This window comes from Pseudogymnoascus destructans, assembly GCF_001641265.1.
Source record: "Pseudogymnoascus destructans isolate 20631-21 unplaced genomic scaffold scaffold_13, whole genome shotgun sequence".
NCBI lineage: Eukaryota > Fungi > Ascomycota > Leotiomycetes > Thelebolales > Thelebolaceae > Pseudogymnoascus > Pseudogymnoascus destructans.
This window is the reverse complement of record NW_020167532.1, coordinates 86,660-110,085: the sequence shown is the minus strand read 5'-3', so window position 1 is coordinate 110,085 and position 23,426 is coordinate 86,660. Positions and strand designations below refer to the sequence as shown.

At 50.0% G+C, this 23,426-nt stretch overlaps 9 protein-coding genes across 9 annotated transcripts; 7 read left to right on the top strand and 2 right to left on the bottom strand.

The window, feature by feature from the left end:
* Positions 1–199: 199 nt before the first annotated feature.
* Positions 200–3,369, top strand: VC83_05211 (uncharacterized protein). Its single transcript, XM_024468835.1, has 4 exons — positions 200–514; positions 585–879; positions 940–2,817; positions 2,868–3,369. Exons 2-4 carry the CDS (start codon positions 830–832, stop codon positions 3,061–3,063), a joined length of 2,124 nt encoding a protein of 707 aa, XP_024323359.1. The 5' UTR covers positions 200–514; positions 585–829; the 3' UTR covers positions 3,064–3,369.
* Positions 3,370–3,481: 112 nt separating this feature from the next.
* On the bottom strand, positions 3,482–4,100 carry VC83_09645 (uncharacterized protein). The gene has a single exon (XM_024473058.1). It carries the CDS (start codon positions 3,869–3,871, stop codon positions 3,494–3,496), a length of 378 nt encoding a protein of 125 aa, XP_024328826.1. The 5' UTR covers positions 3,872–4,100; the 3' UTR covers positions 3,482–3,493.
* A 549-nt stretch (positions 4,101–4,649) lies between these two features.
* VC83_05210 (uncharacterized protein) lies at positions 4,650–5,510 on the top strand (the record flags this gene model as incomplete). Its single annotated transcript, XM_024468834.1, has 2 exons — positions 4,650–5,217; positions 5,272–5,510. 2 exons carry the CDS (start codon positions 4,650–4,652, stop codon positions 5,508–5,510), a joined length of 807 nt encoding a protein of 268 aa, XP_024323360.1.
* Positions 5,511–8,630: 3,120 nt separating this feature from the next.
* VC83_05209 (uncharacterized protein) lies at positions 8,631–10,640 on the top strand (the record flags this gene model as incomplete). Its single annotated transcript, XM_024468833.1, has 2 exons — positions 8,631–10,349; positions 10,413–10,640. 2 exons carry the CDS (start codon positions 8,631–8,633, stop codon positions 10,638–10,640), a joined length of 1,947 nt encoding a protein of 648 aa, XP_024323204.1.
* An 849-nt stretch (positions 10,641–11,489) lies between these two features.
* On the top strand, positions 11,490–12,428 carry NUT2 (RNA polymerase II mediator complex subunit; the record flags this gene model as incomplete). Its single annotated transcript, XM_024468832.1, has 3 exons — positions 11,490–11,607; positions 11,696–11,804; positions 11,874–12,428. The coding sequence occupies 3 exons, from the start codon at positions 11,490–11,492 to the stop codon at positions 12,205–12,207; spliced, it is 561 nt and encodes a 186-aa protein (XP_024323203.1). The 3' UTR covers positions 12,208–12,428.
* An 82-nt stretch (positions 12,429–12,510) lies between these two features.
* On the top strand, positions 12,511–16,368 carry LOS1 (pre-tRNA nuclear export protein). Its single transcript, XM_024468831.1, has 3 exons — positions 12,511–12,857; positions 12,986–14,537; positions 14,588–16,368. Exons 1-3 carry the CDS (start codon positions 12,846–12,848, stop codon positions 16,108–16,110), a joined length of 3,087 nt encoding a protein of 1,028 aa, XP_024323198.1. The 5' UTR covers positions 12,511–12,845; the 3' UTR covers positions 16,111–16,368.
* A 229-nt stretch (positions 16,369–16,597) lies between these two features.
* VC83_05206 (uncharacterized protein) lies at positions 16,598–18,471 on the top strand. The gene is made up of 2 exons (XM_024468830.1): positions 16,598–16,876; positions 16,936–18,471. The coding sequence occupies exons 1-2, from the start codon at positions 16,631–16,633 to the stop codon at positions 18,298–18,300; spliced, it is 1,611 nt and encodes a 536-aa protein (XP_024323197.1). The 5' UTR covers positions 16,598–16,630; the 3' UTR covers positions 18,301–18,471.
* Positions 18,472–18,701: 230 nt separating this feature from the next.
* Positions 18,702–20,095, bottom strand: VC83_05205 (uncharacterized protein). The gene is made up of 2 exons (XM_024468829.1): positions 19,870–20,095; positions 18,702–19,775 (listed from the first exon to the last, which is right to left on the bottom strand). The coding sequence occupies exons 1-2, from the start codon at positions 19,870–19,872 to the stop codon at positions 18,840–18,842; spliced, it is 939 nt and encodes a 312-aa protein (XP_024323196.1). The 5' UTR covers positions 19,873–20,095; the 3' UTR covers positions 18,702–18,839.
* Positions 20,096–20,204: 109 nt separating this feature from the next.
* On the top strand, positions 20,205–23,387 carry VC83_05204 (uncharacterized protein). Its single transcript, XM_024468828.1, has 3 exons — positions 20,205–21,239; positions 21,286–22,533; positions 22,581–23,387. Exons 1-3 carry the CDS (start codon positions 20,436–20,438, stop codon positions 22,998–23,000), a joined length of 2,472 nt encoding a protein of 823 aa, XP_024323195.1. The 5' UTR covers positions 20,205–20,435; the 3' UTR covers positions 23,001–23,387.
* Positions 23,388–23,426: the final 39 nt, after the last annotated feature.

Here is a 23,426-nt window from a genome sequence, read left to right as displayed (position 1 = left end):
CTCTTTGTCCTGTCCTGTCCTGTCCTGTCCTGTCCTGTCCTGTCCTGTCCTGTCCGGTCCTGTCCTGTCCTGTCTTGTCTTGTCCTGTCTTGTCCTGTCTTGTTCCTGTCTTATCTATAGGACCTGTCGCTAACCCTCGGGCCCGACCACAACTCCTAGATGTTCTCCTGGGATCGAGGCTTGCTAGTTTTATCGCCCGGCTTCCTGACTTCCTGACTTCCTGACTTCCTGACTTCCTACTTCCTGACTTCCTACTTCCTGACCTTTCTAATCACCAACCCCAGCAGGCATCCGCTCCACTTTCTCCATCGGCCAAGGATTACGGACTTATTGTACACATGAGCTTACTTGCAGCTGCTTAGCACCTCGACGCCATTTGTTGGATATCTTCAGCCTGGACGTCCTCTTCCTGTGCCTGCCTTGAATTGTTCATTTGTGTCGAGTATCACCGCAATTGAACGAGCTTGATCATCGAGGGGACTCTGTTGCCGCTGAGTATATGTGTGCATAATTTGTACGGCTTATACTTCCAAGCCCACCTCTCTCCCTGCTCGTGCCTAGGCTAACCATAAGACTATCCACAGCACGGCACTTTCTCCAATTCTCTCCGTCCCACTCCCAGCCGGCGATGCTGCCTAGGAACCGACTTGCCATATAAAACCGAACCTCTCTTGCTGTATCAACAGTCAAGTTGCTGCCACAGCTCACACTGCTCAACTCTTTATATACTTGGTCCTCGAGGGATAGCTCTGGGCAGTGTGAAGCGTTGTCAGGGCGGGGTGCACTGTGAATGTGGAGATAAGCAGAGGTGTAGCCTGTACCGCTCTATATGGTCAGCAGTAGTCCCACTGCTATGAATTGGGGACCACAAACGCAGACGTTGGTGGCTCTGATGCCCACGAGACTTCCAGCGAGGACTTGATGGCTAACCAATAATAGCTTTGGCGACCCGAATGCCCAGACCCCGACCCCTCAACAGACCCCGACTTCAGCTGCCTTTCGAGAGAGTGCTTTGGGAACACCACAGGGAAATATAAACGCATTTGACACCCAGTCTGGTTGGACACCAACATTTGCCGAGGACTATACAGTCTTCAATGCAACTCCTGGCCGCCTCACAAATACACAGAGCACATTTGAGCCTTTCTCACCTGGTAACCCCACACTGGGGTCCTCAGCTCATGAGGGAGTGTTTGAGAATTCAGACACGAAGACGCCAAACAGACCAAACCAGCGTCTCCCGGAACCACTCAGTGGCCAGACAGCAACGCCGCCCCAGTCTACTGCGAAGGACTTGAAGAAGGAGAGACTTAGGCTGGAGAAGTCAAATATGCAACATGATGAGCCCTTTCTCCAATCGGGGATTATGGGCCAGGATGACTTTCTCGACTTTACTCAATCCTCAGGTAATATGTTTTCTTATCCCATGACTGCTCCTGTACCAGTCCCTGCGTACCTGAATGACGACAAGTCGTTCTGGGACCCTGATAGCAGTATGGCAGATGTCTCAATGGACTTTATGGCTGAAGAATCATTCTATGGAACATCGCAACGAGTAGGCTCTTCGGAAGACTGGCCTCAAAGTCACCAAGCGTCCCAAGACTCCTTAGGAACTGTCCCTCTTCAACAACACGGATCACAACCCCTTAGGCGGCACCGGCCATTAATGGCCAAACCCCCTGCCGCAAGCAGCGCAGTGCAAAGCTTGTCTAATACTGCTTTCGACTTCAGCATATCGTCCATGCCACGGGACCCCTTTGCGGCCGATGTTTCCAGTGGTGTTGTCAACCCAGGACTTATTTTCGGCTTCCCAGAAGTAACATCGCCACTTCATATCAACCGGAGCAATAGCAGACCTGCCCCCCAACGGTCCCGGTCGGCTGCTGGACTAACTATGCAAGAACCATATGAACACCAATACCGAGAGTCACTACGAGAAAAACCAGAGCCAAGGAGATCGCGATCTTTGAAGGAAAACATACCCGATCTATCACATGGCGGAGCTCGCTTTGGCTCTCCTGTAGAAGGCAACCGCCCAGGTCCTCGTCATGTGACTTCTCACGAGAACCAGCCACCACCGAATTTTGCAGGAAAAGGTGTGTATAGTTCTGGAAGACAGTCACCCACAAAACAAGCCAGCCGGATGAACCTTGCATCTATACCAGAAGCAGCTGGGCTCAACCCCCGGACTGCTGTGACTTTCAGTATTGACGCACATGGCCGAGCAAGGACCGAAACAACCATAGTAGTGGATGATAGCAGGGCTTTTCGAAGAATATATTCGCGGGCCTCGAGTGATGGCTGGGAGTCCCCTCAATCCGGATCATCAACGGATGAAGATCCCATCACGATACCGAGCAGGAACGCTTCGTTCAGTATCCCTAACAAGCGGAGCATGCCTAAGATGGCCCAATTCGAGACGTCGAGACAGCATCGGTCGCGAAAGTCCGGATCAGCCAATTCGTCCTCTCATGGAGATTCGGATAGCGAATTTGAGACAGTAATAGACGGCGGCAAATCTGGAGATGCCGCCAGTGCTCTCCGAAAAGCCATGGGAAGTCGCCGAAGGAGCGTTAGCAACATGGCAGGCACACAACTACATGCAGCGTCCCGCACTTCAACACGTCAAATTTTGGGGTCACAAGGCCAGTATCAGCGCCAATCATATGCTTACCAGCCATCGTCGTCTAATGCTTCACCGACAACCATCAGCGATCCAGATGGAGAGACCCCTGCTACTGACCCGGGAAGCACCGGGAGCGATAGCACCAGATGTGTGTGCAGCAGTCGCGATGGCGATGAATATATGATCCAATGGTAAGGGACTAATCTGATATAATCCCAACTGCGTAACTAACTCTCCGCAGCGAGTCTTGCGAGAAATGGCTCCACTGCAACTGTGTCAATGTTCACCCACAGCGCCTCCCCAAGGTCTATATTTGTGCATTCTGCGTGCAGACTCCCAACATGCGTGGCTCCCGTGTTCGAGGCGCCGTTAGGGCCAGTACTATTCAGCTGGCTGCCTCACCGCTTGCGCATAAATCGTTTGAATCTTGGCGGTGATTCGATTTTCTGTATTGCGAGCGAAGTAGCGAGCAAAGCATATGTGTATGTGCTAAGACGTTTTTTTTTATCAGCGTACGATACCCTTCCCACGACTTATTTATTATCTTGTAGAAAGCATAGCAAAGCATTGTTCAGTTTTAGTATGATGGGCCGAAAAGGAAGAATTTATACGAGTATTTAAGCGGCTTTTTGGACCTTTTGGACTTTTTGGAGAGAACATAGCGAGATATCATGTGGAAGGACGGACAATGTCATCTACATCTAGGAATAGGATAGACATATGAAATTTATAAATAAGATTGGAATCTATAACACGGTTTGAATTATTGCGCTATTACTATTTGTCTATCAGTGCTTCAATGGAGACGGCCCTCTGATTTCGTATAGAGAGGCAGAGATATATGGTTTTACAGACGGCGGATATATTCTAATAGAAAGTAATGTTTATGTACAGATAAGTAAAATATTTAATCCTGAACTTGACAGTGGTATATGTACCTCTGAATCTAACCCACTCCCACTCAAGAAGAATAATATCCCACATAGCACCCTTCCATTTCTCAGTAGTCGTAGTGGTAAACTTAATTGAGTTGGATCCCTTCTTGAGCGTGCCCGGCTTAATAGTATACTCTAGGAAACGCCAAACCCCAGCCACAGTAGAAGAGCGATATAGGGCACTATCAGATGCCACGCTCTGGATATGGCCAATCACAACATCATTGGCTGTGATATCCATACGGGTATTTGTTGACCGGCGCCGTAGGCGCCGTGAAGCCGCGTAAGCACGTGATTGGGCATTGTTCATGACCCATGACGCGTAAACTCTAGAATATTTCCACAACCCCGCTAAACTCACCTTCCTAGTGTTACGGCTCTCGGGAGAACCATTGGCCGAGTGAGTCACGCCACAGGACCCCACGTGATCCTTAGAATGGAACTGTAAGAACTGTTAGACTTAGGGAGGAACTATAGGAACTGTTAGAACTCGTACAGTTCCTATAGTTCCTCACAGTCCCTTTTGGCACGACGCCACTATATAAGTAGATAGTATTCCCTTAGATAGGAGCTTCGTGCTCAACTTAATATAGTATTTTTTACAATACTGTAACATGTTACTTAGAAAGCCTTTGTGTTTAATCCCCTGCCTCCTCTGTCAAGCCAACCTTACGTAAGAAATCTCTGTGTCTTCTATCGTTTAGAAGTCAGCCGTTACATCATACTGCTTATCCTACGTCGCCTCCTCCACCTAGTGTAGTGCAGTGCAATAGATTTGCTTGCATTTATCCTTCAACAAATATATATATCACGTGATTATGACGTAGGCAGCCAATGAGGCTGAGTTCAGAAAGCTGATAGGTCAATCGTGGCTTCACTGTCTTGGGTAACATACACGTTTCAACATCCATATATTCCGTCTGAACACTTTTACCAGAATTATTGAAGTCATACTCAAGTTGTAGGCACGCTTTGATACTCATTGCACGAAAACAGATAAGCAGTCGAAATCCCGAGCTTCATCATCTCACGGCTGATGCACCGCCTCAATAAATTTACACAACACACGCCACCCGCGACTCTACACGATGTCTGGAATCCCAGTATACACGCAGAGCCCTATTACCGCAGCGAAGGCAAATGCACCTACACCCCAGACCGCTGGCCCAAAAACCTCTACCAGAGCTTCAGCACCATCTAACAACCCCGCCACAACCACAGCCGTCCCCACTACAACATCGCCATACGCCCCCCAACCCGGGCAACCTGCCGTCCCAGCTCCCACAGGCTCTTTAGGTCCCCCAACTGGAGCAGCAAATAATTACACGCCCTCGCCCACTACTCCTTCTAAGACAGTCGACCAAGGCCCACCCCCGCCGCAGCCAGGAGCTGTACCAACGCCTCCGGGACGAGCGAAGAGCCCGCTTCCGCCGCCACCAAAGGTGGGAGAGAAGTATACACCGCCCGAGCCGGCACCCCAAACTACGAGCCCGCCCTACCCTTCTCAGATGGGATTTGCGCCGCCGTCGAATCAGTATCAGCCTACGGCGACAGCATCATCGCGGCCGACAGGAAACTACCCCACCATGTTGCCGGTGCAGGGTCAGGGGGTTGGGGGGGGGCAAGCGGAGAGAAGGAGCTTTGAGCATCCGCCTGGTAAGTACTCGTGAATTCTTGGGTTTGGAGGAATAAATTCTGACACTTTTGTAGGATACCAACAGAATCCATATGGAGGAGGCATGTCAGGAGACCAGTATGATGGTGCGCCGCAGCCAAGTCACGGCGGACAGAGCGGGCAGAGTGGGCAGTGGCATCGTGCAGGGGATATGGATGATAATGCCGGGGGGGAGAGTATCTGGGAGACGGCGAAGAAGTGGGCTACAACCGCAGGGGGGAAGCTGGTAGAGACGGAGGTAGAGATTTGGAAGAGAGTTAATGGAGAGAAGTGAGGGGTAGTATGACTGACTCAGAGTGGTCGGTAAGGGCGGGGATGAATGGGATGGGATGGGATGGGATGGGATTCTGGAGTCATGGCGGAAGGGGGAAAGTCTGTTGTAGCACGTGGGATTTATCCAGAAGTCCAGGAAAGGCATGTGCGATGGGAGGGAGCCTAGGGATGCGAGGAAGAATGTTTCCTCGGACCGCGGGCGCTCATTCATGCGCACATCGACTCCAAAAGCGGTCCTGAGGGACACGAATCAGGCATGCGCCAAAGAAACGCAGAGAACCGCCGGGAGGCGACGGTGTTGTTACCGGGCAACACGAGGGGAACGATTGCGTAGGCGTCGTTCTCACCCCTGCTACTAGCTTGTGCAAAGTTATCTGTACTGTACCTTACGTACCTGCGTTTACTTGCCCTGTCCTTGAACAGCATCGATGTTATAAATGGATCGTCATATTTAACATGCTCTCGCGATCATGCGTCCCTATACCCGCGGGCGGTTTGCGATTTGTACTTTCATGCGTTTCTCAGCCGCCAGGCCGCTTTGGGGATGGAAAACATTGGGAGCCAATGGGCGATTGCGTTTTGGGCTGACGATATTGTTGGTTCTGGGAGAGGGCCTGGATCCTTGGGGAAGGCGGGATGGAAGAAGTGTGTTGCGATTAGGTTCCTGTTCCTGAGGGTGCCTGGGGTTTGCCTGGGTGTGTACCTGAAGAGTCAGACGGTATTGTGCTCGAGTGTGTGTATGTGGCTTTCCAGCTGGCAGGAATAATGTGTATCCAGGGCATACCAACCGGCAGGAACAATGTGCGTCCATCTGCTCACCTGACACGTTCTGTGTTGTCGCAAGGGAGGCCAGCAGCCTTGTAATCAGGTGAACGATGATCGGCTCGGGAAGAGTCTATCCAGCAACTGGCATTATGTCAGTCTGGAGTTTTATAATAGTATCATAGCCGGCATAGGCCTGTCATCCGGGGGCTCCGGCGTTTTGACTCCAGGGAGATCTTACATCCGAACCCCATACGTAGGGCGCAGCGAGAGCAAGGACCAAGCAGGGCGCGGACGCCTACAAGAATTTTGGTGGGTTATATGGAACGAAGTTATCGTTTCTAATAGCGAGGCTCTGCCGAAAGGTTTGATCTAAGGCGATGGCGCACCGCTGATGGTGCGCGGTTTCAGATAGTTCGATTCTGAAACATCAGACTAGTGACTGGGTGTGCGAGCACGATGTGTGTTCTTTCTGTTCTGCACCTTTTACAATTGGGGCCAGATCCTCCTGGACGGACCATCCACAGCACGGCAGATGCCTGTTCATCATTGTCCTGTGCGCTCTTGTCGATTCCTGGGCGGAAGGCGGCATCGTTCATCTCGATTCCCAGTGATCGCCCAACCAAGCTATATGCATGGAATGGAAGCATTTAAAGATCGTAGAAATCAAGCGGAGCCCCGCAGACAATATTGCGATGTTCTCTGCTCGGATCACCACCTGGAGTTGTCGTGGGAGTGGCTGACGCGCCACGGGGTAGAATCGTGGTGCCTTCAGTTGAACTTCAAACGACAGGAGGAGCCACACGGCTACGATGCCGCATTTGGGGGAATGATGGTCTGAATCACCTCTAGTTACCATGGCGAACAATTGGACCTTGTTACAGTCGTATGACAAGCGGTACTGGAGGCCCAGGACGAAATACCAGGAACGAGCCGTCTCATTGATGTCGACGACGCTCAATCATCGTCGAAAGGTGGCGAAGGCGCGCCCATTTGATATGATAAGATGCATATTAATACTATACCCAAGACCAATGAATACTCAGCCTGTCGACTTACGTGTTGTTGGTGTCGATGACGGTTGATGTTGTCCTTGTCGCCTAGACGAGTTAGAAGTTCCAAGATACTCCACAACTGGCCCTGGTGGATTTTGCTGGTGGGTTCCTGGCGAGGCTTTGAATTTGGATGTGGGCCGCCTCGAGTTGGGTTGTCCCACCCCCCCTCCTTCCGCCGCCTGGAGTCTTAATTGCAGGTATCACAAGTATTATACAGGGACGCTGGTGACTTGGCATCAAACCTGCTACTCCACCACGCACTCACGACTTACCCCATCAAACGCGTACAGTACAGTATGTAGGATGTGTATTTCTGGAACCACTCCGGCTCCACGGGCTCAAATCGACAGGAACGGCCTCTTTCGGCAACCCTTCGTATCAATGCGTGGTTCTCTACCACACAGTCCACCACCGCCCACCACTGCAATCTGCTCCTTACATGCTAAAGCTGGGCCGACGTTTTATCACTTTCGCTCTTCGCCACGCTGGTTACTTCAGTATACCCCGGCTGTTACTAACCCCACTCACCTCTCCCATACCCCTCTCTTCAAACCTATCTTCCTCGAACGAGGCTTGGGCAGGTTTAGAGTTCCAAAAGCACTCTAGAGTGAAGTATCTTTCTAGGCCACTCTACCTCATGTCAGGAGATCCAGGAATGGGTAACCTTGACGTTCCCGATCCTAGCCAGGGATTTGATGACCCGAAGAGGTGGTATTTTAACTTAACATCTTTCTCTTATTATCGGGGATATGGCCAGCAGCCCTTTACCACTTTTACCATTGCTCGCCGCGTCGTTCGTTCCACACAAAATTTTCTTGCTCATCCTCCAATTGCACAGTCGCTCCTTTTCGGGTCTCCTAATTTCTTTCTCATAATTGACGTACTGGTCTATCTACACTCTTTACTCAACTTTATCTAAATCACCGCTGGGAGCTGGCTCCGACTTTACGTGCCGCCTGCGCAGACCCACAACCGAGCTGTTTCTATACTATATCGTATAGCCGTCCTCAAACGCTCCCTACTGATCCACCGACTCATATATACCAAATACCGGCTCATATCGGTACCTTTCTTTACAAAGCATACTTGTCAAGATTGCTTTCTAACAATATCGCCAACGAGACACTGCAAGATTAATACCGAGTACTGACTCGTCATTTAATCCAATCCATCCAAGAACGGCACCAGGATATCTGATACCTCTTCTATCACAAGAGGCGCTCAAAAAACGCACCCTATATCACCGACGCAGCGTCTGAAGGACTGCCACTTTATACCATTCCACATCGCTGGCGCTTTCCACAATGGACTCCGAGCAGGCGAGTGTATATGTGGTCCCCGGCCCATATAAAGACGCCGATTCTCGTCCACTACATAGTCGCCAGCAATACCATACACCAAACTTCACCTTCAATTCGAACAATAAGTTTCGGAGAGACCAAACCCCGCGCTCCTATCCCACTACCACCGCCGTCAGCTCGAGTGAGGCAGCAAAGCAAGTGGAATCCGAGGTTACAGCCTTGTGGTCGACGCGACAAGTGCCAAATATATCACGGCCGCGCCCTGCCCAGATGGCGGAAACCAACCTGAACGGCGGCTTCAGCTATTGCATTCCAAAGCAGCCTACGGCGCTACCTGCTTGGGATTCGGCGACCATGACACTATCTTCTAGCCATGAAGTGATGCCGCAGACATATGCCATCGTCCAGGACTTCTGCCAGCCATCTGAAAGTGCCGATAGCAGGCCTTCTGCGATGTACATGAACCAGAGGTACGCGCAACTTTCTGAGGATTGGGGTAATAAGGCATGTGGAGATGTACTCCAATTACAGCACTTCGACTCTGAAGCAAATATCGGCCAAGCTTATACCACAGATGAATGCGTTCCCATTCTGGATCTGAGATACAACACTGGGATGGACAATGATCATCCGAGCCTCGACAATCCATACAATTCACGGCGCATGTCAGGCTCATCATTCACTATGTCAACAAGTGGTGGTTTATCAGACATGACTTCATATGATGATTTCTCAGCGACCCTCTCAGAGGCTCCATCCTTCATTTCGGACTACCTGCCGCCATCTAATAGAAATTCTCTTATGTCTTCTACTCAGTTATCACCAGTCGCTTCTCCACGAATGACACCTCAAAATAGGTCTGAACTCGTCCGGACACAAAGCCGTGGGCGAGCGTCCCCTTCTCCGAGGCCAAGCATGCGATCCGCGCCGTATTCAATAGACAACCGCAGCAAACGATGGTCTACAGGCTCGTATGCTTCGGGCCCAAGAAGACCGTCGCCTTTCGTCTATCACTCCACTCCAGAAGGATTTGTGCAGCCGCAAAGAATGTCCTCTCGGCATTCCTCGCCAACGTTACCGAATACTTCTCTTCCTTTAAACATGGCCAATCTTCAAAGTCAGCAAAATCCGTATCTCATGCCACACAGCAACCCAGCATACCATCGCAATAGCATGAATCTTCCGTCGAACGCTTACCACGAACCTCGCCACTTCGAGACACCGTCTCCTCTATTTTCGCATGGGCTATTCAGAATGTTACAAAGCAACGCGAACCCTCATTCAATGCACTCGCACTACGCCGATCTGAGCGACCCCCCAGATCTCTATGCCTCCCTCAATGATGAGCAGATACCACCCCCTCCTGAGGACATGAACCCGAGCGACCCAGATCTAGTACCACACGAACAAGAGCTTCGGTTTGATGGCGACCTCTACACGCCTCGTTGGGTCCGCGGTCACGGCAACAAACGAGAAGGCTGGTGCGGCATATGCAAACCTGGTCGCTGGTTGGTTCTTAAAAATAGCGCATTCTGGTATGACAAGAGCTTTACGCACGGAATTAGTGCGGCTACTGGGAACCCATTCCAGGAGCCACAGGAGACAAGGCGTATGGATGGAAACCCAGATGTTTGGGAGGGCTTGTGTGGAAGCTGTAATGGATGGGTTGCGTTGGTCAGTAGCAAGAAGAAAGGCACGACCTGGTTTAGGCATGCTTATAAGGTATGTGATTCAAAGCAGCACACTGTTGCGGTATATTGTCACATGGAAACTAACATAAAATAGTGTCACACGCACCCAAAGATTAAAGACGCACCGAAGCGAAGGAGGGAAAGCAATAGCACTAGAGCGCTTGCTGCATCGACGATGGCGAAGCCTCAAACCGAGCTGCCCCAGATAGAGGCGCCACTTGCGCCGCAGATGACACCCCGTCCCGTCACTTCTGACAATACAATGCCAGCGCCGACAAGAAGAATAGCGACCCCGCTACCGAATATGGCAAATATGATATAGTGGCTCTCTGATCCGATTTAACCTATCATTCTTTTATATGTTAATAGTTTGCTATATACGTTTGTTTGCCCTAATACATATTGGGACTTTTTCGAGCCCCAACAAGAGACTGGTTAGACGGTTGGCCGGGTTAGGGCATTTTCGAGAGACTGGAAGCGAATACGTGGTCATATCTCTCTACTCCTGGGATGGTTGGGATAGGAGGGTCTGTCATGACTACGAGACATGATTTTATGAAAAAACATGGGATGGGATTCGTTGATGCGGGCTTCATAGTCACAACACCGCCACAAACATAATTTTTTAAAGTCAAGCATAATTGCTACTGATGGAAACGCTAGAGACCCGATTTGCTGTCTGTTGGCTGCAACGGGGATTAGTTTGGACGCGCAAGTACATAGCACATAGTAGAAATAAAGCCACCTCAGAACGACTCCTGTGCCTCGGTGTTTTCCAAGAGCTGCTCCGATCATCGGGCTATGGGTGAAACTTGCAAAACGCACGCAGAATATAAACTCATCGCGAGTCTTACTAATCTCTAAGAGTTGAGAGGTACAGTGTGCAACCTGCAACACCCCTGAAACGAGCTGAGCTCTCGGTTTTGAAGTCGAGCAAGTATATACTCACCTTGTAACTTTGCCACGCGTTGACATCGGCCGAGGTCAGCCGCGCGATCGGGAAGTTGGGTAGCCGGCTTGGTAGAGGGCCTCAGGGATTTGTAAATATTAGGTGAGAGAGTCAGACATGGAGATGTTTAACAGGGGTTTTGAAAGGGGGTTAATCTACAACACGTGATCACTGACAATATTATTGCCTGATGCGCAAGGCGGCGACAACGAACATTTATTGATGGTAAGCTGCCAACGAAGCTCCCAGGGTAGAGGAACTGTTCTTTGCAGCGCAAGTATTGGGAATAGGAGGGCCGTAAACATGGCGCCAGATCGGATTGATCAGAATGTCTACGAAGGTAAGCTTTCATCTCCTACCAGTGACTTTGAGAGTCAACGTGCTCCTGCCCGAAGTTGACCATGGGCACAAGCTAACGTGTCGTTCAGATCAGCTTAAAGATATCATCCAAGACCTCTATGAGTTGATGGTACAGACAACCTCATATGGAAACGTAGGACAGGGAGTCAGCTCCAAGGACGTGCTTCAGAATACAGTGTTCGTCACCAGTCTCTTCACCCAGAATCACCCCTTCCACCCAACACAGGGCCAGCTAACACTCTCCAGCGCCCATCTCCACGCATCCCTGACCCAGCTCCATGCCTCCGCTTCGTCACCATCCGCAGCACCTATCCGCGTCCCACCCGAACTGATCCAATACGTCGACGCGGGTCGCAACCCCGACATCTATACTCGAGAGTTCGTGGAGCTAGCACGGCGGGGAAACCAGTTGATGAAAGGGAAGAAGCAGGCATTTGGCAGTTTCAGAGACATCCTGGCGAGGGAAATGGCAAGTGCACTGCCTGAAGTGAAGGGCGATGTGGAGAACGTTGTGAGGGAAACGGGGGGAGAGGTGGGGAAGCTTTATGAACCTGCAGCTGGAGAGGCTGGTGAGGCGTGAGCGATTTCCAGAGTTTGCGGGAATAAGTTGTTATCAGCGGACGCATTGAATGGTTGGGCATTACTGCTGGGTTGCATTGGGAATGGGAGGGAAGGCGTTATGGACTAGCGAGGCACATGGGCAGTATTGGGAGATCCCAATTTCTACAGCTTATAGAAGATTAATAGCTTTGAAAATTCACTGACGAAGCTGCGGATCATTCTTCGCAGTACGAAATAGTGTTTTCCATTCTTGGCAGTTATCAGAACTGCCCCTCGTATGGCGAACCACGTACATGTCATAAGCGCGGTAGCTAACTCACGCGATCACTTAAGCGCGGTGGGGTGAAGTTGTCTTGGCGATAAATCGCACTTTACTCCACAATAGAAACGCAAATACAAAGAATACTTTGTCCCACATATCTACGGCGACTTTAGGCAGTAAACTTGTCTTATATCATTTCAGGCCAATATCTGGCGCTCCGTATATCGAATACCTGTTTACTTCAACAAAGCGGAACTATGTCTCTGTAGCCGGATATCCCACAAACAATGCTGGATACTGAAGATCGACAGCTGCATTTCACATAGCAGCCACAACCCCGTCTATACCTAGACATACAACTTTTATTCAGCTGACCTACGGAAGCCTGCTGCCATATGGATACACAGGTATACCCTCCTCCTCGTTTTGGGGTCTTGTTGCGTTATTTTATTATCTTTGGATCCCAATTACCCGACCCCCACTATGAACTACCTTCATGACCTTTTAACGTTCGCTAACATGCTCTCACAACAAGGTCGAAAACGCGATTCAAATCGCCTGGGACCCGACATCAAGCCAAGCACTCAAGGGCCAGGCTTTCGAATTTCTCAATCAGCTCCGTGGGGATGTCTCCGGCTGGCAAATATGCCTCACACTTTTTACCCGCACACCACAGGCATCAGAGGTTGTGCGCCTCGTTTCTATTGAGATAGTTAATAATGCTGTTGCACACCAACATCTGGATCAGGCGTCTTTGACCTTTCTGAAGGGTAGCTTGCTCGAATATTCTCGCCGTGTATATGGTGGATCAGGCGGCCAGGAACAGGCCGACTCTGCGAGTTTACAAAACAAGCTGACGCAAACCTTAACATCTGTGTTTGCCTTCTCATACCAACGGGGATGGGAAAGTTTCTTTTCCGACTTCCTGTCCATGACATGTCTTCCGAATAGCACCTCGTGCGACAACCTAGTTGGCACTGCGTTATACCTCCGCATCCTTGGTTCTGTCCACGATGAAATCGCCGATGTATTCTTTTCCCGGGCCGGCAAAGACCAAAAACGTAACAACGACTTGAAGGACCTACTCAGAGAGCGTGACATTCCAAAGATAGCTACGTCGTGGCAGGAGATTCTCACATATTGGCAGGGCAAGGACGATACATTGGTTGAGATGTGCCTCAAGGTTATTGGGCGTTGGGTTAACTGGATCGATATCTCTCTAGTTGTCAACCAAAACTTCCTTACCATCCTCCTCCAGTTCATTGGAAGAGTTACCCCGAACAATGGCGAGGACAAGGTTAGAGATTCTGCTATAGGGTGTTTGACGGAAACCGTGGGCAAGAAAATGAAGCCGGGAGACAAGATGGATATGATTGAATTCCTAAACTTGGGCGACATTGTTTCTCAACTTGTTGCCAGCCCAGCATTGGCAAACCGCTTTGGATCTGACTACGATGTCGACTTTGCAGAGGCTGTAGCCAAGCTTGTTAATGGTGCCGTATTCGATATTGTCAAGGCCTTGGAAGAAAGCGCAGACGGCTCTCCAACACGTGTTAAGGCTGATCAACAACTTGTGATTTTCCTCCCTCACCTTCTACGATTCTTTTCAGATGAGTACGACGAGCCATGCTCAACTGTTATCCCATCTCTCACAGACCTCCTCACCCTTTTCCGCCGCGCACAGCCTCTACCTGCGCAGTACTCCTCTATGCTCTCGCCCATTCTTAGCGCTATCATTACAAAGATGAGATACGACGATACGGCGTCTTGGGATGATCAAGTTACAGAGACAGATGGGGCAGAATTTATGGAACTGAGGAAGAGACTTGAAGTTCTCCAGAAAATTGTCGCTGCAGTTGATCAGACTTTGTATATTGACGTCCTGAGCAATGTTGTCGGAAATACTTTCCAGTCGATCGAGCAGCGTGGATCTGGGGTCAACTGGAGGGACATCGACCTCGCTTTGCACGAGATGTACCTCTTTGGTGAGCTTGCTGTTCCAAACAGCGGCTTATATGCGAAGAGCCAGCCTTCAAGTATCGCATCAGAACGCTTGATTGCGATGATGCAAAAGATGATCGAATCTGGTAAGAGTTCAAATTATCAAATCCGTTAAGCTACCGCTAACATTGTCCAGGTATCGCATCTTATAACCACCCAGCTATTCAGCTACAATACATGGAGATTTGTGTACGATACTGCTCTTTCTTTGAGAATCAGTCAGCATTCATCCCTCAAGTTCTGGAGCACTTTGTAGCGCTGGTTCACCACAATCACGTCCGCGTCAGAACGCGTTCATGGTACCTCTTCGGTCGATTTGTAAAGCACCTAAGAGCTATACTCGGAAATGTCGCTGAGACAGTCATTACCTCGATCAGTGATCTTCTTGTCATCAAGGCAGAAGTCCCCAAACCTGATGACGAGGATGATATGTCCTCTGATGAGAGCGACCACTCAGCGGGCGCCGTCTTCACCAGCCAGCTATATCTATTCGAAGCAGTTGGAACTATTGCGTCCACGTCAACAACCCCAGTCGACAAGAAGGTTCTATATGCCAGAATGGTACTGGAGCCCCTCTTCGCGAACATGGAGCAAGCGCTCCCTGCGGCCAGAAATGGAAATGCTCAGGCTAACTTGCAAATCCACCATATCATCATGGCGCTCGGGACACTCGCCCATGGATTTTCGGACTGGACACCAGGAATAAGCAGCGCTGGAAGCAAGGCCCCGGCAGATGAAATTTCACAGGAGTTTGATCGCGCTGCTGAAGCCATTCTCGTTGCTTTAGAATCCTTGAAGTCTCCACCTGAAATCCGAACGGCTGCTAGGTCTGCTTTCACACGCCTCGTCGGAGCGGTTGGCGCCAGACTTCTACCACAACTTCCTCGTTGGATCAGCGGCCTGCTTTCAACGGAATCTTCTAAAGACGAAATGGCTATGTTCTTGAGAGTCCTTGACCAAGTAGTCTTTGGCTTCAAAACGGAAATAATTGGGGTGCTTGATTCGCTCCTATCGCCATTGCTCATGAGAATTTTTAACAGCTTGGGAGAGGCAGTTTCGGGAACTGATGACGAGATCCAGCTTGGGGAGCTCCGACGCGAGTACCTGACTTTCCTCCAGGTCATTCTCAATAATGATCTGGCGTCTGTGCTTGTTAGCGAGACCAATCAAGGTTTGTTCGATGTTCTCTTAATCTCTGTCGAGACACTGGCAAAGAATGTGAACAATGGGACAGGCCACCTTGCCGCGAGCCGCATGGCATTTTCAATTCTTGCCAAGATGGCGCAGCTGTGGGGAGGACCGGACGTGGCTACTCCATCCCATTACCCGGAGACAGCTACACCAGCTCCTACTCCAGCCTTCCCGGGCTTCGATCAATTTCTCATCAACCGCTTCAACCCTGTCTGCTGGGAAGTTCTCCGTAATCCCGATTTCCGACCATACCAGGACGCACAAGCTAAATCGGTACTTACTGAGATTGCCGGTTTACAGCAAATCATCTATAGCAAAACAGGAATGCTCTTCATTGAGCATCTGCAGCAATCTTTTTTCCCATCCATGGGCTTTGACGGATCCGACATCATCCGTTCGATGACGACCTCCAATGACCGAAAAGTCTTTGCAAACTTTCTCGTTGCATACTTGAAGCAGCGCGCATAGGAACTCAGTTGGTAAATATAAAGAAATGAGACCCGTAAGCGCAGTGGGCATTCAGCATAGGCGTATCTCTGGTTTGTTAGGTTGCATTTTGCATCTTTGTTTTGCACTTTGCATTTGGGTGGGAGTTGGTCCTGGGCTTTATACCATGTCAATGAGGCATGTTTACATGATGCGAATGGGGGTTGGGAAGGGTTAGGTAGGCGGACAGGACCGGACGAATATGGATGGAAGTCAGCGGCGGATATAGATAGATAGACATACATATATCAGAAATGGTTTCTATATTCAATTGCCGACATTTCACAAATGTACGAGACCCTTAATATTTGTGGCTGGTTGGGGGTGATGTTCATAAGGGTTACGAGAACGAGATCCCTCGGCATCCACAGTAAGCGCCATCACACCCAGCAACCAACCAACATCCTTTGTGCTGCTCAGCCTCGCGCATTAGCTCTCCCGCCACCAACGGTCGAGAGCTGCGATTGATCCCAGAGTGGGGGAAGACATGGGGTAGCTTCAGATGGTAGAATCTGCGCAATTGCTCCATGCTCTGTTTCCTCACCCCGTACAATACGATGTTGTCGCCTTTCTCTACGCAGTGGTGACGAGCGATATCGTTAACTGTTGTTACTGCTTTATCGGCAAGGCTGTCTATTTGGCCAACACACGGCAAGGCAAGATGGACGATTATATGTTCAGAGAGTATGTCAGCCAGTCGAAACCTGTGGCCGAAGAGACGAGCTACCTGGAGATATTTTCCTACTCGGTGAGCTTAACCAATTCCCAGTCGCTTCTGCCAACAGAAACTAACATGCAACCCGCCAGGACCCGACTCTTAACACTGTCAAAGAAGAACCTCTGCCCGCCAACGAACTTGAAAACTTCCTCCACCAGCAAGGTGTCTTCCAGCCTCCAATCCTGCCAGTAGGTGTTACTCGGGTTGCCGGCCTGCGCATGATCCTGCAGCAGAATGCTAGCCACCCCGAAACATTCTCACCACAGTACATCAGTCTGAAGCAGCGAGCCTATGTATCCATGGTCGAGACGATGCGACTTCCCTACCGCGGAATTGAGAGCACATCCGCCGTTGGCCCGTTTTTCTGGGCCGCCTTCGACCAGGATGAGGAGAGGCCGCACTTGCAGATCCTATTCCGCAAGAGCGATGTTAGGAAGAAGGGGCTCACGAGAGGATGGGAGTTGATGCTGTCCCATGATATGCGGGGAGGCATGACGATGGGATACTGTAAGGGGACATCGAGCAGTGATATAGTTGCGTGCGTGCGCCATCTCAAGGCGTGCGCGCTGCAAATTGGTCACCCAATGTTGCTCCCCACGATCATCTTTAGCCACGACATGAGTTCAAAAACGGATATGAAGCAACGCGAGGCGCGAGATTGGCTGAGAAAGCTCGAGCACGCCGTTAGTATGCGCCAAGAGATTGATGACAAGGAGAGTTATGTCGACCAAGACGGCCTGGTGGATTTCGACCTCATCAATCGACACCTTGTCGAGTGCCACAGTCAAGTACTGTGGAAGCGGCCAAAGGCGTACATGCAGATCCTCGAAAGTTTTGATGAAGCGATGGAGCTATTCAAGTCATCTGCAGAAAGCGGCGAGCGATGGCAGGGCGAGTTGAAGAAGCTGGATGCCAGTATGCTCTCACGGCACGAGTTCTACCGCAAGAAGCTGCAGGGGATCGATAGCTATGCCTACACCACGCTGCAGCGACTTGCCATCCAACGCAGCGCCTTGTACAACATCATCGCGCAGCGAGAGAGCAAGCTGAACTTCCAGATGGCAGGCGAGCAGCGCAAGCTCGCGCACGCATCGAAGCGTGACTCAGGCGCACAGAAGACGATTGCGCTTCTCGGAGCCCTGTTCCTGCCTGGCGCATTCCTGGCGTCTATGTTCTCCATGTCGTTTTTCAACTTCCAGAATGGCGTGGTAGACGTCAAACCAGAGGCACCTATCGTGTCGGAATCGTTTTGGATATATTGGGTGGTGACCGTCCCATTGACACTACTTATTGTTGGTTTGTGGCACTACTGGGAGAGGCGGAAGGAGATGCGGTATCAAGAAGAGGATCTCTTGCTTGAGAAGGGCGTTGAGTCGATGGAAATCCAGATTCAGGCGCAGATGAGAAGAAGGACTATGAGCAAGGTTGGTACATGGGACACCAAGGCATCTTAGAGGTGGTGGCAGGTGGCGCCGCCCGATGCATTATGATGATGAGATTTATGATATACGGCCTAGTTGCATTGAGCGATTGGATAGCAAAATTTACTATTCTCCTTGTTTCACGAGAGAAAGTTCAGATATACGACACTTCATGTAGCAAGCAACGATTTATGAGAAATGAAGATTTATGATCAAAGAAGTTTCGTAATGACTATGCCTTGTTGACTCTGGAACCCTGTGGAGAACAGAATTACATTGGTGGCATATAAGATTATCTACTCTACTCAAGGCGGTTTCATGTCGAATGGGCATGCAACAACACAGGAGAAATATCACTAATCTGGCAGATGCCCGAAGATGCCAACAGGTTAGACGTCAAGCAACACGGCGGGAATCAATGGTCTTGGAAAGTATCTTAGTTTGTTAATAAGTCGCAGCACCCCGCACTGTTATCCTAGCCTTTATACAAGATATAACCCGCAAACGCCACTCGGTATCGTATACCATTCCAATTTCCATCCGAGTCCCATTGTATTTCGTTACATAGCCTTTCAATCGTCCCGGCCCTCTTTGTTGTCCTTACTATTCCCACCCGAAACCGATGACACAAAATCCTGGTACTTAAACACCTCGCCTCTCTTGCCCGCCACCATCGTCTTCCCAAACGCTCTCCTTCCGCTGAACCCACTCATGACCCTATCTACCTCCCTTGCCGTCAACATCTCCTCGCCTGCTTCCGGCGCCGTATGTAGCAGCGCATCCTTTATCTCTGCTAGATCGACCTGGCCGCTATCATCATCGTCAAATGCCGCAAATGCGTTCAGCAACTCGTCCGACGGGCTGAGGTTTGCCAACATGGTTGAGATCTGGGTTAAGAAAGTCGCCATCATCATCGTCTGCGACTGGCTTGGAGGGAAGAAACTCGACAGGTCGGACGCAGACGCCGGGAGCCCAAGCTGTGTCAGCATATCAGCAACGTCTTCGCGGTTGACGATTCCGTCGCTATCGCGGTCTAGGATCTGGAATCCTTCGCGGAGCTCGCGAACCTGGCCAGGTTGCAGTTTTGAGAGGGCGTTGGCATCAGGCATGTTGCGGGAGGTATGAGCAGAGCGGCTGATCTGAGGGCTTGATTCGGTCTTGAGCGGGCTAGAGCGGATCTGTGATTCGAATCGGTCCGTGAGCATAGCCCCGGATCGGGGGTTGGACTCTGCACCGCGCGTGGGCGAGCGTTCTGGCTCACGGCGCGGGGTGGTCACAGGTGCGAGGCCGCGGGGCGTCCAGGTATCTGTGCTTGGTGTGGATATACTGGAGTGTAGCTTGGAGGGGGTGTTTATTTGCTTCGAGGGCGACGACGCCGGGCCATTCAAAGGTGCGTTGGTTGAGTTCCGTAACGGCGATGGTGAGGCCGGAGATTCTGGGCGGCGGAAGGGAGATGTGCGAGGAGAGTTGAAGTAGAGTGGAGATGGTTTGTAGGAGGCCTGGGCAGCCTGATGTGGGGATTAGTACTTGGATTTGAGTTCGGTGCTTTGGGTAGGAGCGATCCTGGTTGCAAACTGGGGGAGGGCAGTTGCGGTTGCTCACCATCTTGGTAGTCGCTTCTCAATAACAAATCGATATGTAAAGTTCGGTTCACTGGTTATAATATAAGCCTGTCGTCGGAGGCGTAAAAGGGCGTAGTTGATAAGATGTATGAATCGTCGCAATGGCGCGTCTCGTCGTCGTCGCCGTGTTGTCCCTCAGACAAGCGCATTCCTATTCCAATTGGCTAGACCGAGTCGAGGTAAACAGAGCTAAAGCACGTGTAAACTTCAGCCTTATACCCCCCTGCTGCTCATTGGTGGGGAGTTGGCGCGAGGCTCCAGGCACGGACACAATGACTCCATTTCAGGGGCCAAATACGCACTGCATGATTTGGAAAACTGATTGCGAAGGAACTCAAGACAGTTAATAAGACTTATTCAACATTCAGGATTGATTAAATATTGTATACATTTGTTTACAACAGTCGCACTGTCCAGGTGGGACTCGTCGATTGCATTCGTTTATCGTCACCGCGCATCAACTTCCCTGCCAATGCGCCTCACACATCTTTAATACAAATTGGCTGGAAGCGAATATAGGTTCGCACTCAGGCCCCCATACTAGCTATGGCGACTACATCGACTAGCAGCGGTATTCTTTATCGCCCTTCTACAAATGGCACTACAAGCTCCCATGGCAGTGCCGCAAACAGACGAACTTCACTCTCATCGTTTCCCTCGTCTCGCGCCGCATCGCAAGTCTCCGAACATTCGCACATATCCAAGTCCCCTGCGCATGACGATAGTCAGCAATCCCAATGGAACTCTACCCAAAGAGCAAAGACACCATCGAGCGACATTTCACCACATGCGTCACAGTCTCTAGTGAAGTTCAACCCCAATGCGCATTCCCAGAGGAAGTTGCGTTCACAATACCCACGCGGAGACACTGAGAACCATGTCGAGTACATCCTTGTCGCGTCATTTGATATCGATCGGGGACCTGTCATGGAACATCAATATCCAGTAGCCATAACTGGAGACGAACACATGCTGGCAGAACTTATGTTACCCGACCAGGCGCATGTGCGGAACCAAGATTGGACAATATTTTTCCTGCATAAAGATACGAGCCAGGAAGAGGAAGAGGCGGAACTTAAGGCCGAAAAGCGCCGGAGAAGGAAGAGGAGGAAGGATATTGCGGAAGGCTTAGTCGAGGCGGACGAAGAGGACGAAGTGGACCTGGAAAATCACCCCTCAGATGATGATAGCGACAGCTCAGAAGAGAGTGAAGACGAGGGAGGCGAAGGGCCTCCGCTTATTTACGTTTTAAACTTGGTGAATACCAAGCAAGATAAAACAGCCAAGAGAGGAGCTGTCGTGAAGGCTATGGCGATATGCACAAGGCATCCATTCTTACATATTTATAAGGTTGGTATCTGTCACGATTCATACTGTTCAGCTACTAACTGTTTAGCCCCTTTTATTATTAGCATTAGAGGAGTACTTTAAGGCTCCCCGCCCAACCACTCTGTCTGTTTTATACGACGCAGTAAATACCATGGATCTTTCGCTCATGCCAAGGTTGTCACTCCTTGAGAAATCTTTACTACAAACGAGCGAGAATAAAGATCTCTTCTTGGAGAAGTTCGAGCAGATGATTCAGATAAGGATGGCTGAAGACCGAGGAGAAACGATTAAAACTGCAGCAATTGGACATAGCAGCCCGGAGAAGAAGTCGGATCTCACCAGAAATGGTACGAGAGCGCATGTCCAGCAAGGGCATTCCGAATACTCTGTGCCTCGAGATACTCACGAATTCGAGACAAGGGTCATCTACAACGGGATTCCGATACCAATCAAAGTCCCGGTTGCGATCGCGCCAGAAACAGTTGGCGACTTCTCAATGATTAAACTCATACAGACCTTTGGGGATCTTCACGCTAAAAACCCACAGCCGTTCACTCTACACTCACACCTTACCACTGGTGGGGCATATACTCATCCTATCATCGTCCTTGTAAATGCTATTCTTACTCAGAAGCGGGTTATATTCTTAGGCCACAACAGACCTTCTGGTGAAGTTGCTGAAGCAGTTCTCGCTGCTTGTGCATTAGCATCAGGAGGTATCCTTCGCGGCTTCACACGCCATGCCTTCCCATATACAGATTTGAGCAAGATCGATGACCTCCTCAAAGTTCCAGGTTTCATTGCCGGTGTGACGAACCCGACGTTTGAGAACCACCCAGAATGGTGGGATGTCCTATGCGATCTTCCGACTGGACGGATGAAAATAAGCGCTCGGATTGAGCAAGCCCCTGTAACTGAAGGGTTGGTCTTTTTCCAACAACAGAACCCACAGTTTTCAACTCATACCATTGCGGCTACATCTACTACGCCAACGTCTGCTGATCCAACCGGTGATGCTGCGTTTATGGCTGATGTTCTCAAAAGCATAGCTGCTCGACACGGTGAAAATTCTGTACGATCAAAGTGGAGAGCTTGGGTTGAGAAGTTCGCTCGAATTTCAGCAGCCTTTGAGGAAACAGTGTATGGTGCTAGTGCTCTGTATATAGGCAGTGAAGAAATCTCCAAACACACTGATGGCACTGGTGGACACGGCTACGTCTGGAGCGATGAAGGGGCAAGGCAAAAATCACTTGCTGGAAATGCAAGCAGGATTGAAGGATGGCGTAATACTAGAAGCTATTATAGCTTTATCAAGGTAAGACTACCGTCACTCCCAATATTTACTCCCACTGATATTCTTAGGATCTTGCTCGATATTTCACCGTTCAGCCTCAGAAATATATAGATTTGCATCACCTTCATGACCGCCTGAAAGCTCAGAAGTTGACTCAAGCCGCCTCGGGAGAGATATACATTGCATTCTCAAAAGCAGCAGTTACGTATGACGAGATCTGCCAGCTTCTTACCGTCTGTCCTGCGAATCAAGCTGGTGTGTTTTATATAGCTTTAGGGTTATTCCATAAGGACATCGAGGTGCGGAAATCGGTTGTTTACCTTCTGGAACGGATCAGCGATCATGAAGCTGGGCGACATTGGTGGAAAGGCCTCAGTCGCTTCGAGAAGTTGGCATATATTAGGATTAAGAGGGGGATAGAGGCGGGTGAAGGGGCCGCTGGCAAGCAGGCCAAGCGTTCTCCATTCGAGGGTCTACGGGATAGTTGATTGGGTTATATTTGTTTTGGATGGCGTGTTTTTTAGCCTACAACTATCACATGATTTCGAAGATGGCTTCATCGCGAGGAAGGAGCCATGGACACTCCTCTAATATACAAATATGCAACCAAAAATAACGACAAAGATGAATCAAGGTCGCAAACTCAAGCATTTGGATGGGCATCGAGTCACTACAAAATCAGCAGCTGAAACATTAATCGTCGTGACCAACTTTTCGCTTCGCTCAAGGTTGGAGTAAGCAATGTAAAACGCGCCCGAAGCGACAGGAAGCAATGTGCGCTCCGTCTGTTCACCGCCACTCCATAATAAAACTTCTACAATAGCTACACATACTATTTTATATAGTAAATCTATGTAATTCATTTAATGGAAGGGACTCCTCTATCAAATGCCTATGAATGGCTAGCAGAGAAC